The sequence below is a fragment of the Cervus canadensis genome, chromosome 16 (assembly GCF_019320065.1).
Source record: "Cervus canadensis isolate Bull #8, Minnesota chromosome 16, ASM1932006v1, whole genome shotgun sequence".
Taxonomy (NCBI): Eukaryota; Metazoa; Chordata; class Mammalia; order Artiodactyla; family Cervidae; genus Cervus; species Cervus canadensis.
Genome location: NC_057401.1, coordinates 6,323,282 through 6,335,801, shown reverse-complemented (window position 1 = coordinate 6,335,801; position 12,520 = coordinate 6,323,282). Strand labels below are relative to the sequence as shown.

General features: G+C 37.0%; 1 protein-coding gene across 8 annotated transcripts in view; it reads right to left on the bottom strand.

Annotated features, from left to right (window-relative positions):
- Nucleotides 1-347: 347 nt before the first annotated feature.
- The window catches only part of FAM169A (family with sequence similarity 169 member A), a 67,152-nt gene continuing 54,979 nt past the window's right edge, over nt 348-12,520 (bottom strand). For all 8 annotated transcript variants that reach the window (XM_043489201.1, XM_043489204.1, XM_043489207.1 and 5 more), the window contains 3 exons: nt 9,514-9,670; nt 6,605-6,808; nt 348-4,575 (listed from right to left, as the gene is read on the bottom strand). In XM_043489201.1, the coding sequence (XP_043345136.1) occupies nt 4,027-4,575; nt 6,605-6,808; nt 9,514-9,670 (910 nt within the window). In that variant the 3' untranslated portion in view covers nt 348-4,026. The remainder of the gene's footprint in view (nt 4,576-6,604; nt 6,809-9,513; nt 9,671-12,520) is intronic.

The window sequence follows — 12,520 nt, the reverse complement described above, 5'->3', positions numbered from 1 at the left end:
ATAGTAAGTCAGGGAATTAGTATCTTAAACATTTTTCCCTTCTCATTCATCATATATAATGCCATATACTTCAAACTATATTTTCTACTCAAGACACATGAAAAAAATAAACCAAAATGTTTATACTTTTAGCATTTTCTATATTCTAAACTTAGGGTAGTATATTTATATTTTTAGAATGGTAAAAAGACTGCACTAATGCCCTTAAAGGGAAATAAATATGTTTGCAGTTACTTAGATTACATTAAGAAGGTCATGTTTTAGTCAGAAGCACATCTGTGATCTGAGTCTGTTTGTGACTGAGCTTTAGGGTGTTTATATATTGTATTAATTTATAATCACGTTAATTGTTTTCAATTCTGTTTATTTTTTTTTAAAGTCTGTCTTGAAAGTACAACCAATGTGATTAATTGTGGCTTTAACAAAATCAGTGTAAACAAATCCAGTATCTAAACACATCTTCACCAATGAAATTAGGGAAAAGGGAAGGAATTTCAAAACATAGACAATCACAAAATATAGGTTTAGTTACTACTGTTAAAATTGGAAAGAAAAAAAACTACCAAGAAAACAAACATAAGTACTTGAGTAAGTCTTGCTATTCTGAATAATGTAACATCTTTCCTAAGTTCTATAAACAGTAGGTAGAAGTTTTGGAAACACACAAACACTTAGGAAAAGAAAGGCTAGTTTCTTGGGAATGACTATCCAGTATGATACAATTACTTCAGGATAACAGAAGTGGAACCTACCTTACAATCAGATTTTAACAAATGATTTTGCCACTAATAGAAATGGGGAATGAGTGAGTGACAAGTTTTGGAGGGTGAAACAAAATCAACTAAAGGTAAGCACTGGATACAGAGCTGAAGTTTGCTTATTTTTCACAACCAAAAATAAGCAAGTTAACTATCTTGTACAAATAAAGCTTGATACTAAGTATGTGAACAGAAGCATAAACATTACTAACTAATCACAACCATGAAAGACTGGATTAACACTTTAAACACAGTATTGCTACTAGTGGACAAACAAGGCAGAAATTTCTAAAATACTGTTATACAGATGAGTAATGTTAGTATAAATTCTTTATTTACATTAAGATCTGTCTCAGTTTGCTGGTGTGACCAAACCTTAGAAGGTAATCCCTAAGGGTAAAGCAGAATGTAAGAGCAGATACTTAGGTACCAGATAAACGCTCAACTTGATGCAATCATAAACTTTCCAAAATATTTTTCTAAAGTCACTGAAACCATTTTAGGTGGTGTTCTGGTGGTCAGCTAAAAGTGAACCATTAATCACTAGTAGTTTTTATCCTTGCCATGATAATTCTCTGCACTGAGTGGAAACACCATGAATATAGACACATTTTAAGTAGTAGAAGATTGACATTCTGTCATGCTATTTTTGATTTTATAAAAAAATCATAATAGACCCTCTCACTTCAAAGTTGTAGAGGAACTTTATAATAAACTCTTCAATATATTTCTGTGATGTCTAGCAATTGAATAAACTTGAAAGTAGGACTAAAACTTTGCTAATAACTGTCTGCTTTATATTACACAAGGAAATATATATGTATTTACACAAACTGCAGTGAACTCCCTTCTCCACAAATAAGACTTCTAAACAGAAAAAAAGCAGTTCACAAAGAACTGTAGAATGTGACTGGACACTCAACTACCTGGTTGAAATCAGATTTCAGTCCTCTGTAATTCTGTTTTTCTAATGCCTTTTGCAAAAAGTACAAGTAATCTGATTAAGTTTTATTTAGAGTCCTAACTGAGGATAAATTTTGTTATAAATTCTATACTCACTCACTGAGCATAGAACTTATTGTTACTGAACATGAAAGTTAGGTTTTTTCCATATAAGTTAGATTTTTTCCATGCGATTTAACTTTTTCCCTCTGCTACCTATAAACTCCAAAATAACATTTTCTGTCAGAAATAATATGTGACAAAATTTTTCTTGTGTGAACAAAAAGTTTTGAAACTTGATTAAAATGCGCTTATGGTTTAAGAATAAGCCAAACAAATTTAAGTATACATTTATATAGTGAGTCCTTAGTGACCACATACGAATATCCATTTCTTTTCTGTAAACTCAGCAACTATATTCACACATCAGAAGATGTCAGTGAGCTCAGTCTTAAACTACATCTTGTTAAAAGTATTTTAAAGAACAAAGAAGAATCCAAGTAAAAAAGTAAATGTTAGGTTTTTAAATCTGTTTTAAGAAATTAAAAATGGAAAGGTTTAAGAATTTACTGAATCTATTTCCCTAACTGTGGTATTAACAAAAATTTCTCACAAAATGTATAAAACAGCATAAACATTCAATACATACACTAGTATTAGCCACTTATCCTTTCACTTGACTAGCATTTGTTAAGAAAACAAATGGCCAAAGTGCTTCATTTTCATTTAGAATGGAATAATCTAGGCTAACTCTGAACATAATGAAAGAAAATGTAGGGGACACAGTATTTAAATTTTTACATGAATAAGGAGGGTTTGCCCTTTTGCCTACTAATGATTTTACCTCAACTTTAAATCTTCCTAAAATGCCAACAGCCCAAAATAAAATTTAGTATCACCTGACTATAGACTGAATAAACCTTCAACATCAATCCTTAACTCCTCAAATAATGACACGAAATCATAACACATTTTTTTTTCATGTAAGGACCAAGCAGTTTTAAAAACAATCTAAATAGTCTCAAAGCATTCTCAAATGAAAATTTGAGCACACATAATACTTTCAAAGAATAGGACTGTTTTAAGATTCTCTTTGGATTTGAATGACCATTTTTTTCACTTTTAAATAAATTACCATACAAAAATAAACAATTTAGGGTGTGTTTTTCAATTTTTTGTTTCTAGTTTTCCCAGGCAAAGGCCTTTGCTGTGGCCACACAATGTCTACACAGGTTAGCCTGTCACTTCTCTGCACAGAACAAATCAAGGGTGAGCAAGCTCAAAGGGACAAGACTCTTGCAACTACGGCTCCCGGGGCCACTTACTCCTGCCATCTAGGCCTAAGACTGGGGCGCAGTTCTAAACTTACCAAAAATGGAAGCCAAGGGCACAAGCTGGAAGGCAGGCAGAGAGATCTTTTGACAGGAATCACTCCGTCAGTTAGGGAAGTGGACAAAAGCTGAGGGGAATATAAACAAGATTCTAGAATAAAGGCAGTGTCAGGATTAAGGAGAACCCTCTAGGAAGGGTTCTCATACTTCTGAAGTATACATGTTAATCGGGTGAGAACCAAAATACAACCCCCAGCTTCAAAAGAAATTTTAAGTAATTATGCTAGTGCCTACACACTAGAGTTAAATCCCGAGCAGTACTGTTAACATCAGATGTTATCAAGAGTGAAGTGGAAACAGATTATGTTTGTATTTTTCAACAGATACAGAAGTCAAAGGAAGAAACTGCACCTGCAACTAAGAGATCAAAAATACCACCTTTGTAAACCTTTGACCATAAATTTCTGAATCTGTGCTCTCAATTGGTTGAAATTACTTTGACCCTAATTTACTGACATTTTTGTTTAATCATGCCTACATTTTAAAAAATCATGATTAGTTTCAAAATTTAAGATAAAACTTCTAGAACCTTCACCAAGATTACTATTAAAACCCTTAGTATAAAAGATGTCTGTGATCCTTACAACTGATGGAAGCCCTACTACTTTCATAGCTTTTAAATTTCTATTTTCTGAAATTATAATGGTCAGGTATCTCCAACTGCTAAAGAAAATATAGTATGATCTGGCTTCCAAAATCGAAACATGGTTAATAGAAATAAAAAAAAATTGTATTTACACAAATATAGCCTGAAAAATTAAAAAGAACAGTGAATCCTAGGATCTACCGGGGAGGGAAAGCAGCATCATAAATAAGTTCAACTTGAAAATTTGGAATTTTTGTCCTGGGCCCCATGCCATTTATTCATCGCCATATTGTAAAAACAACAACTTGATTGCAAAGAAGAGGTTTTATCATCTGCACGTCTTCCTCACTCAGGTCAGCTTGGCTTTCTTCTTTGCAGGCCCCTTGTGCCCTTTGGCCTTTCTCCTTAAATTCCGCCTGTCAACCACAGGCACCTCCACTTCTATCTCCTCGGAGCTGCTGTCTACCGTCTTCTCTGTTGACTGTGTCAACTGATCCAGCTGCTCAGAAGACGCTTCAGACTGCTCCTCTGACAGGTTCTTCTGTCCTGCATTCTGTGAAAACGGCACATCTTCAAGTTCAACCTCTATCAGAGAGCTCTGAGGCAGAGCTGCAGATGATTCCTGGGGCTCGGCGACCCCCTCCTCACCCTGGTCTTCCAATGAGGCAGTAGTGTTGGGTGACACATTTTCAGGGATCGATTCCTCAGAAAATTCAGCAATTACAGAGTTTGGAAAAGCACTGTCTGACCTTTCTTCATTTGGGATAGTAGCCACATTGTCTGAACTCCCAAAATGTGCTTTCTTTCTTGAAACCAGAGGCAGCTTCTCTTCGGTGCGCCCCTTGTCATCAGATGGACCTTCGTCTAGCAATGTTTCTGAGTCAGTGGCATGTGAAATCTAAAAACAAAAAATCCAGTGAACAACTTTTGCAATCAAGTTCTTACATAAATTATTCTCAGGCACTAATATGCAAAGACCCTGAACCACATTTTATTTTATTTTATTTTCCCTAAACCACATTTTAAAGAATTCAGGACTCACTACTTTTGTCAATCATGTGCACATATTCTCTGAATATAGCTCAATTTCTTAAAAACTGTCTTACATGATACTTTGTACTCATTAAGTGCTTGCTTTAAAGATACAATGAAAGTAATGATTTTACCTCAAAAAGTATTTAAGGCTCTTAAACTATCCATCAAGATTCTTTAAAACCGTGAATCAACTCAAGTGTTTAGTTTCTTGGTGTTACTGGAGCCAGAACCAAGTATCCTGGGACCTGACACTGTGCTACCCACTGGGTTTGACTATTAGTTGATGGGTGGGGTTCCCCAGGTGGTGCTAGCCGTAAAGACCACACCAGCCTGTGCAGGAGATGTAAGAGATGCGGGTTCGATCCCTGGGTCAGGAAGATCTGGAAGAGGGCCTGCCAACCCACTCCAATGTGCTTGCCTGGAGAATCCCATGATCAGAGGAGACCAATGGGCTACGGTCCATGGGGTCTCAAAGAGTCGGACACAACTGAATGGACTTAGCAGGCAGGAAGGCAGTGAAAATTCTACTCAGGTAATTACATGAGACACCAATAAAATAATGCTATATAAGAGGTTTTTAGACTTAAATTGGATATTCAAAACTAGAAATTAAATGTCCTTTCAGATGTGGCGCACACACACACACACACACACACACACACACACACACACACACACACACACACACGATGGAGTATTACTCAGCCATAAAAAAGGAATGAAATCTTGTCATTTGTAACAACATGGATGGATCTACATGGTATTATGCCAAGTGAAATAAGCAGACAAAGACAGAACCCATATGATCTCATTTATATGTGGAATCTAAAAGACAAAATAAAAGGAAAACAGACTCAGATTAGGAGGCCAAATGGGTGGTTGCCAGAGGGGAGGGAGCGAGGGGAGAGACACAGGTAAAGGGGATTAAGAGGCACAAACTTCCAGTTATAAACCAAACCACAGGGATGTAATATACAGCATAAGGAATGTGTCAATAATATTGTAATAATTTTGTATGGGGACAGAGAGTTAATAGACTTACATTTGACATTTAGGTGATGATTTTATAACATATGGAAAATCAAATCACTATGTAGTACACATGAAATTAATGCTGTACATCAACTATATTTCAATAAAAATATTTCTTTAAAATATTATATCAACTTTCCCCCACTAATCAATCTCTCTAATTAAAACAAATTAAATGACTGTACTGGTCACAGACCAGCAATAGGTAAATCAAATATTTGCGTGCATGCCTGCTAAGTCGCCTCAGTTGAGTCTGACTCTTTGTGACCCTATGTACTGTAGGTCCACCAGGCTCCTCTGTCCATGGGATTCTCCAGGCAACAATCCTGAAGTGGGTTGCCATTCCCTCCTCCAGGGCAATTTCCCAACCCAGAGGTCGGGAAAGAGTCACCCAGGCCTCATGTCTCTTGCACTGGCAACTGGGTTCTTTACCACTAGCGCCACCTGGTGAATAATATTTAGGCATGTTAATCACTCAGCCGTGCCTGACTCTTAGTGACCCCATGGACTGTAGCCCTCCAGGTTCCTATGTTCATTAAAGTCTCCAGACAAGAATACTGGAGTAGGTTGCCATCTCCAAATATTTAGGTAAATAATGCTTTATCCATTTTTCTAAGCATTTCCTAAATCTACAAAGTAAAACTCATGTTGTTATCATAAGTCAGATATGAATGAAGTTACAAAGATTTGAATTTATATTACTGATCGCATCTGCTCAAAATATCCAATGTAGCATAATTTATTTTTCCTAAATGACTGTACACGTTAAAGTAGAGGAAAATATATATCCTACACTGCCCCAGCTGAGTCACCAAGGATGGACACTGTAACTATAAAAAGTTAGGTTATTTTTCTATTACCTTATCCTGTGCAACACCCTCAAGGGGTTGTGAAGAGTCTACCACCAGTGGAGCAAGATTCGTAGAGTCTTCATTGGAACTAAAAGACTGCAATTTTAATTCTTCATCTAAAACTTCACTAGTGGAGTCCTCCTCTTCTGTTACGAGTGAAGTCTTAAGAGTATCATCTATTATCTCACCATTCATAGGCTCTAGTGCAGATTCCTACACAATTGAGCAAAAAAAAAAAGGACAAAATTACAGATTAACTTACTTGTCACACAACACGGGTCCATTCTCAGTACCTCCCTATCATGCACTAGGACTCAAGATACATTTTACCATGTTACGGGGCATAGATTAAGCAACAGCAGAGTCAGGAAGAGAACAGAACCCCTAAGCAGCCCAATTTCCCTCTGTGTTCATGGAGAACCATGCAGTGAAGAGACCCTACCTCCTTCTTCCTCTTCCTCCTTACAGGGCAGTCACAGGAAGAACCTTTTCGGTAAAAAGTTACCAGAGAAAGTCTAAATTTGGTGCTGGCTCTTTACAGAACATCAGCTGATCAGTAGCTGGAATCTTTGGGATCTGAGGGAAGTCACAGTTCAGCGTGCCTGGGAAGGAAGCACTAGCAGATTTGTGGCAGGTTGAGTTTGGGTAAAGCTTCCCGCTGGGAGAAGAGAGTCCTCAACCTCAGTGAGCTCACTGTATAGTCAATAAATGGTTGTCTCCAAACAATCCTGAATGAATTGTCTCCGAACAATCTCCAATTTCTGAAACTCTTCCTCTCGTGTTTAATCAATCTACAAGACTTCCATTAATGTCTAATATTTCTAATTAATACTATTGACATTTTATATTTAAAAATTAGAATAATGATACACTCGAATTTTTAAAAGTAGACTTGGCTGGATTATATAGAATCCCTGAAATGATATAATGAGTATTTTCCTAAGGGATATTTAAATCAGAGACTTAGAAAAATTAATCTGGGGAATTCCCTGGTGGTCCAGTGGCTAAGACTCAGTGCTCCCAATGCAGGAGCCCAGGTTTGAACTGGAGGTCAGGGAATCAGATCCTACATGCCTCAACTAAAGGTCCCACATGCCACAACTAAGACCTAGTACAGCCAAATTAATTAATTAATCTAAAAAACCACAGATTTAAAAAAAGAAAAAGTAATCTGGCCAGAGTACAAAGAATAAACTGCACACAGAAGGTAATTAAAATAAAACTCACAAAAGGACCAACTGGGGTAGAAGAAATGTTAAAAAGATGAAAATGAGAAAGAGACAGCAAAGGTTTTTGTAAAAAAATTGAATTTTGGTGAGTAACTACAAGAGAGAAACAAAAGAGAAAAACTCATGTCCTTCAAGTTCTAGGTTTGGGAATAGAATGAAAAATAGGAAATAGGAAAAGAAGCCCAGTAGAGAAGTGATAGGCAAGAACAGAGATTAAATTTAAGATGATAAAAGACATCTGTCTAAACAGAAATACTCAGAAGGCAGGTAATATTATGAGATCATAGTCTGGATCAATCTTCAAAGTCTAGAGCTACTGGTCACCCCCACAGAGACAATCATTCCGTCATAAGACTAGATGCATTTAAAAAAAAAAAAAATGAACAAAAGGGCAGAAAGTCAAGAACTGAGTCTTCAAGAATGTCCACAAAGACAGGGGAGAAAGGGGAAAAAAAAACAACAGGAAACAGAACAGTCAAAAACCAAATGCATAAAACCAAATGAAAACTCCAGAAAGAGGTAAACCTAGAAACCAAAACGCAGTAGTGTTATAAAGCCAGGCGATCAGAAAATCTAGAGGAAGAGAGAATAGACAGCCTCAGTAAGGAAAGCCACTGCAACTGAGTGAAACTGTCACTGTTGACCTACCACGTAGGTACTCAGAGGTATCGCTGGAGAGAAGAGACAGGTTACATGTAGTATGTACAGCATAATCTTAAATTTTTAATAAAGGAAAAAAACCACACAAATATACATTCCCATAATCATCTAGAAGCAGATAAATTTTGTTTTTAAAACATGTATTTTTCCAATTTAAATCAGTAATGCAGTTTCACTTTCTTAGCTCCTGGTTGGACTTGACAAACAGGTAAAATATTTTTAAAGAAACTTAAGCACATTTGAAAGAAGAAATAAGGAATCTGTAAAAGACTAAAGATATTAAAGAAAAAGAAGAGAAGGACAGGAAATAGAGAAGATGAAAAAAGAAAGAGAAAAATAATTGAGGAGCTACAGAAATCAAGACAGATAAAGAGATTTTTTACTCAGTCAAGAAGTTATTTTCTTACCTGTTTCCTAGTAATTAAACAAGAAAAGAATGTAGTTATTTTTTAGGAATTTGTAAATCAACTGTTAAGTAAAAATAATTATTTTTTTCTGGACAACTAATTCTATCTTTACATCCAAAATGGGATGAATTTAGAGCTTCTTGGTCTTTAAGGCATTCTAATTGGTTTTTTAAGGTAGGCTTCGATCAGTCACATAATTTGCATCACTTCTCAAAGTTTATGTTTAATTCCACAAATTGATTTGAATTTTAAACACACTGAGAGGACATTACTATCTAAACACCTTCTATTTTATCTCTGTAATATGTCAAACTTTATAAATTCAGTTTGAAACATAAAATACTTAACACTTTATCTTCCACTACCCGACTTTGCTTTAGACATATATGCTTTTTAACATTACAATTTCTACTAAGAGTCTTTATGCTTTTCCAACAATATACGACTAAGTTGAAATTTACCTCCATTCATTCTATTAAATAAATAAACCTCAGAAATCCAAAAATGAGGGGATATATGTATACATAGAGCTGATTCACTTTGCTGTACAGCAAAATAACACAATATTGTAAAGCAACTACATTCCAATGAAAATTAATTTAAAAAAAAGCGAATCACTCACCTTTTCACCTTCTTGCTTTTCCAGGCCTGGCTGGGTTTCTGGTGCTGGTTGAGCATCTTTATCACTACTTTGATCCTCAAATTCAATCACACTCTGTTCGGGTTCTTCTTCCAAGAATTCTTCCGAGCTCTCTGATGTGCGTGCAGTAGACTCCAATCTAGGAAACCGAAGAAAAACATTTTTACTTATTTTATTAAAGATGCCACAGGTTACACTCATACACAATGGCAAACTTTAATGAATTATTTTATCGGAGTACAGCTGACTGACAATGTTGTGTTAGTTTCTGCTATACAGAACAGTGAGTCAGTTATACATATACATGTCTCCACTCCTAAGATGGCAAACTTCATTGATAAATGTTGCATGTGTTCTGACTATTACAACTGATTGGCCATTACCCATCTCTCTCTTTCTTTGGGTCTCCCTATTCCTTGAGACACAACAATATTGAAATTAGGCCAGTTAATAACCCTGAAATGGCTCTAAGTGTTCAAATGAAAGGAAGAGTCACATATTTCTTACTTTAAATCGAAACCTTGCTAGAAGTGACTAAATTTATAAAGGCATTTGAAAGCTGAGACAGGCAGAAAGCTAGGTCTCTTGTGCCAAATAGCCAAGCTGTGAATGCAAACCAAAAGTTCTTGAAAAAAAAAAAATCAACAGTGCTACTCTAAGTGAACACACCAATGATACGAAAGCAAAACAACCTTATTGCTGGTCTAGAGAAAAAGTTGTAGTGGTCTGGACAGAAGATCAAACCAACCTCAACATTCCCTTAAGCCAACGCCTAATCCAGAACAAGGCCCTGAATCTATTCATTCCCACGAAGGCTGAGAGAGGTGAGGATGCTGCAGAAGAAAAGCCTGAAGGTAGTGGAGAGGCTGGTTCATGAGATTTAAGGAAAGAAGTTATCTCCATGAGAGTGCCAGGTGAAGCAACCAGGGCTGACACAGAAGCTCTATCAAGTTAGCTAGAAGACACAGAGCTAAGATAATGAATGAAAGTGGCTACAATAAACAACAGACTTCTCAATGTAGACAAAAAGATGTCATCTAAGACTTTCATAGCAAGAAAAGAGTAGTCAACGCCTGGCTTTAAAGTTCCAAAGGACAAGCTGACTCCTGTTAGGCACTAATGCAGCTAGTGACTTGCAGTTGACACCAATGCTCATTTACCATTCTGAAAATCCTAGGGCCCCTCAGAATTCCCTACTCTGCCTGTCCTCTATAAAGGCAAAAACAAAGCTTTGCTGACAGCACACCTGCTGATGACATGGATTACTGAATATTTTAAGCTCCCTGTTAAGACCTATTACTCAGGGAAAACAACAAATTTCCTTTCAACATATGACTGCTCATTGACAATGTAAGTGGTCACCCAAGAGCTCTGATGGAGATGTACAATGAAGTTCATGTTGTTTTCATGTCTGCTAACACAACATCCATTCTGCAATCCAAGGATCAAGGAATCATTTCAATTCTAAAGCCTTATTTCTTAAGAATTACAGTTCATAAGGCTACAGCTGTCAAAGATACAGATTCCTCTTACTAATCCGGGCAAAGTCAATTGAAAACCCTCTGGGAAGGATTCACCATTCTAGACGCCACTATGAACACTTATGATTCATGGGAAGAGGTCAAAATATCAACATTACAAGGTGTTTGGAAGAAGCTGATTCCAACTATCATGGATGACTGTGAAAGGTTCAAGACTTCAGCGGTGGAAGTCACTGCACATGTGGCAGAAACAGTCAGAGAACTATAATGAGAAGTGGAGCCTGAAAATGTACTGAATTGCTGCAATCTCAAGATAAAACTGTAATGGATGTTCAGTTCAGTCGCTCAGTTGTGTCTGACTCTTTGCGACCCCATAAATTGCAGCATGCCAAGGCCTCCCTGTCCATCACCAACTTCCGGAGTTTACTCAAACTCATGTCCATCGAGTCGGTGATGCCACCCAGCCATCTCATCCTCTGTTGTCCCCTTCTCCTCCTGCCCCCAATCCCTCCCAGCATTAGCGTCTTTTCCAATAAGTCAACTCTTTGCATGAGGTGGCCAAAGTATTGGAGTTTCAGTTTCAACATCAGTCCTTCCAGTGAACACCCAGGACTGATCTCCTTCAGGATGGACTGGTTGGATCTCCTTGCAGTCCAAGGGACCCTCAAGAGTCTTCTCCAACACCCCAGTTCAAAAGCTTCAATTCTTCAGCGCTCAGCATTCTTCACAGTCCAACTCTCACATTCATGCATGACTACTGGAAAAACCATAGCCTTGACTAGACGGACTTTTGTTGGCAAATGGATGTTGGTAATGGATGAGGAGCTGCTTATTGTGGATGAGCAAAGAAAGTGATTCCATCTCGAGATGGAATCCACTCTTGGAATCCACTCTTGAAGACGCCATGAAGATCGGTGAAATAATAAAGACTATGACATAAACTTAGTTGAAGAAGCTGCATCAGGGTTTGAGAGGACCGACTCCAATTTTGCAAGAATTTCTACTGTGGGTAAAATGCTATCAAGCAGCACTGCATGTTACAGAGAAATCATTACTAAAAGGAAGAAGTCAGCCAATCTACATGGCAAAGTTCATGGCTGTCTAACTAAAGAAATGGCCAAAGTCACCCCAAACTTTAGCAACCACCTCCCTGGTCAGTCAGCAGCCACCAACACTGAGGTAAGACTCTACACCAGCAAAAAGATTATGACTCATTAAAGGCTCAGATGATGGTTATCATTTTTTTTTAACCAATAAAGCATTTTTAAATTATATACTTCTTCTTTAAAGACATATAGTACAGTGTAAACATAACTTTTATGTGCACTGGAAAACTCAAAAATTTCTGTGACCTGCCTTATTGTGATAGCTGCTTTACTCTGGTACCGCGGAACTGAACCTACATCTCTGGAGTACGCCTATATGTAACGTCCCTTTCATTCTCAAAAATACCATTTGGGGCAATAAATGACATGGCTTAGTTCTACTTCTGAAATGCTTTTCAAACA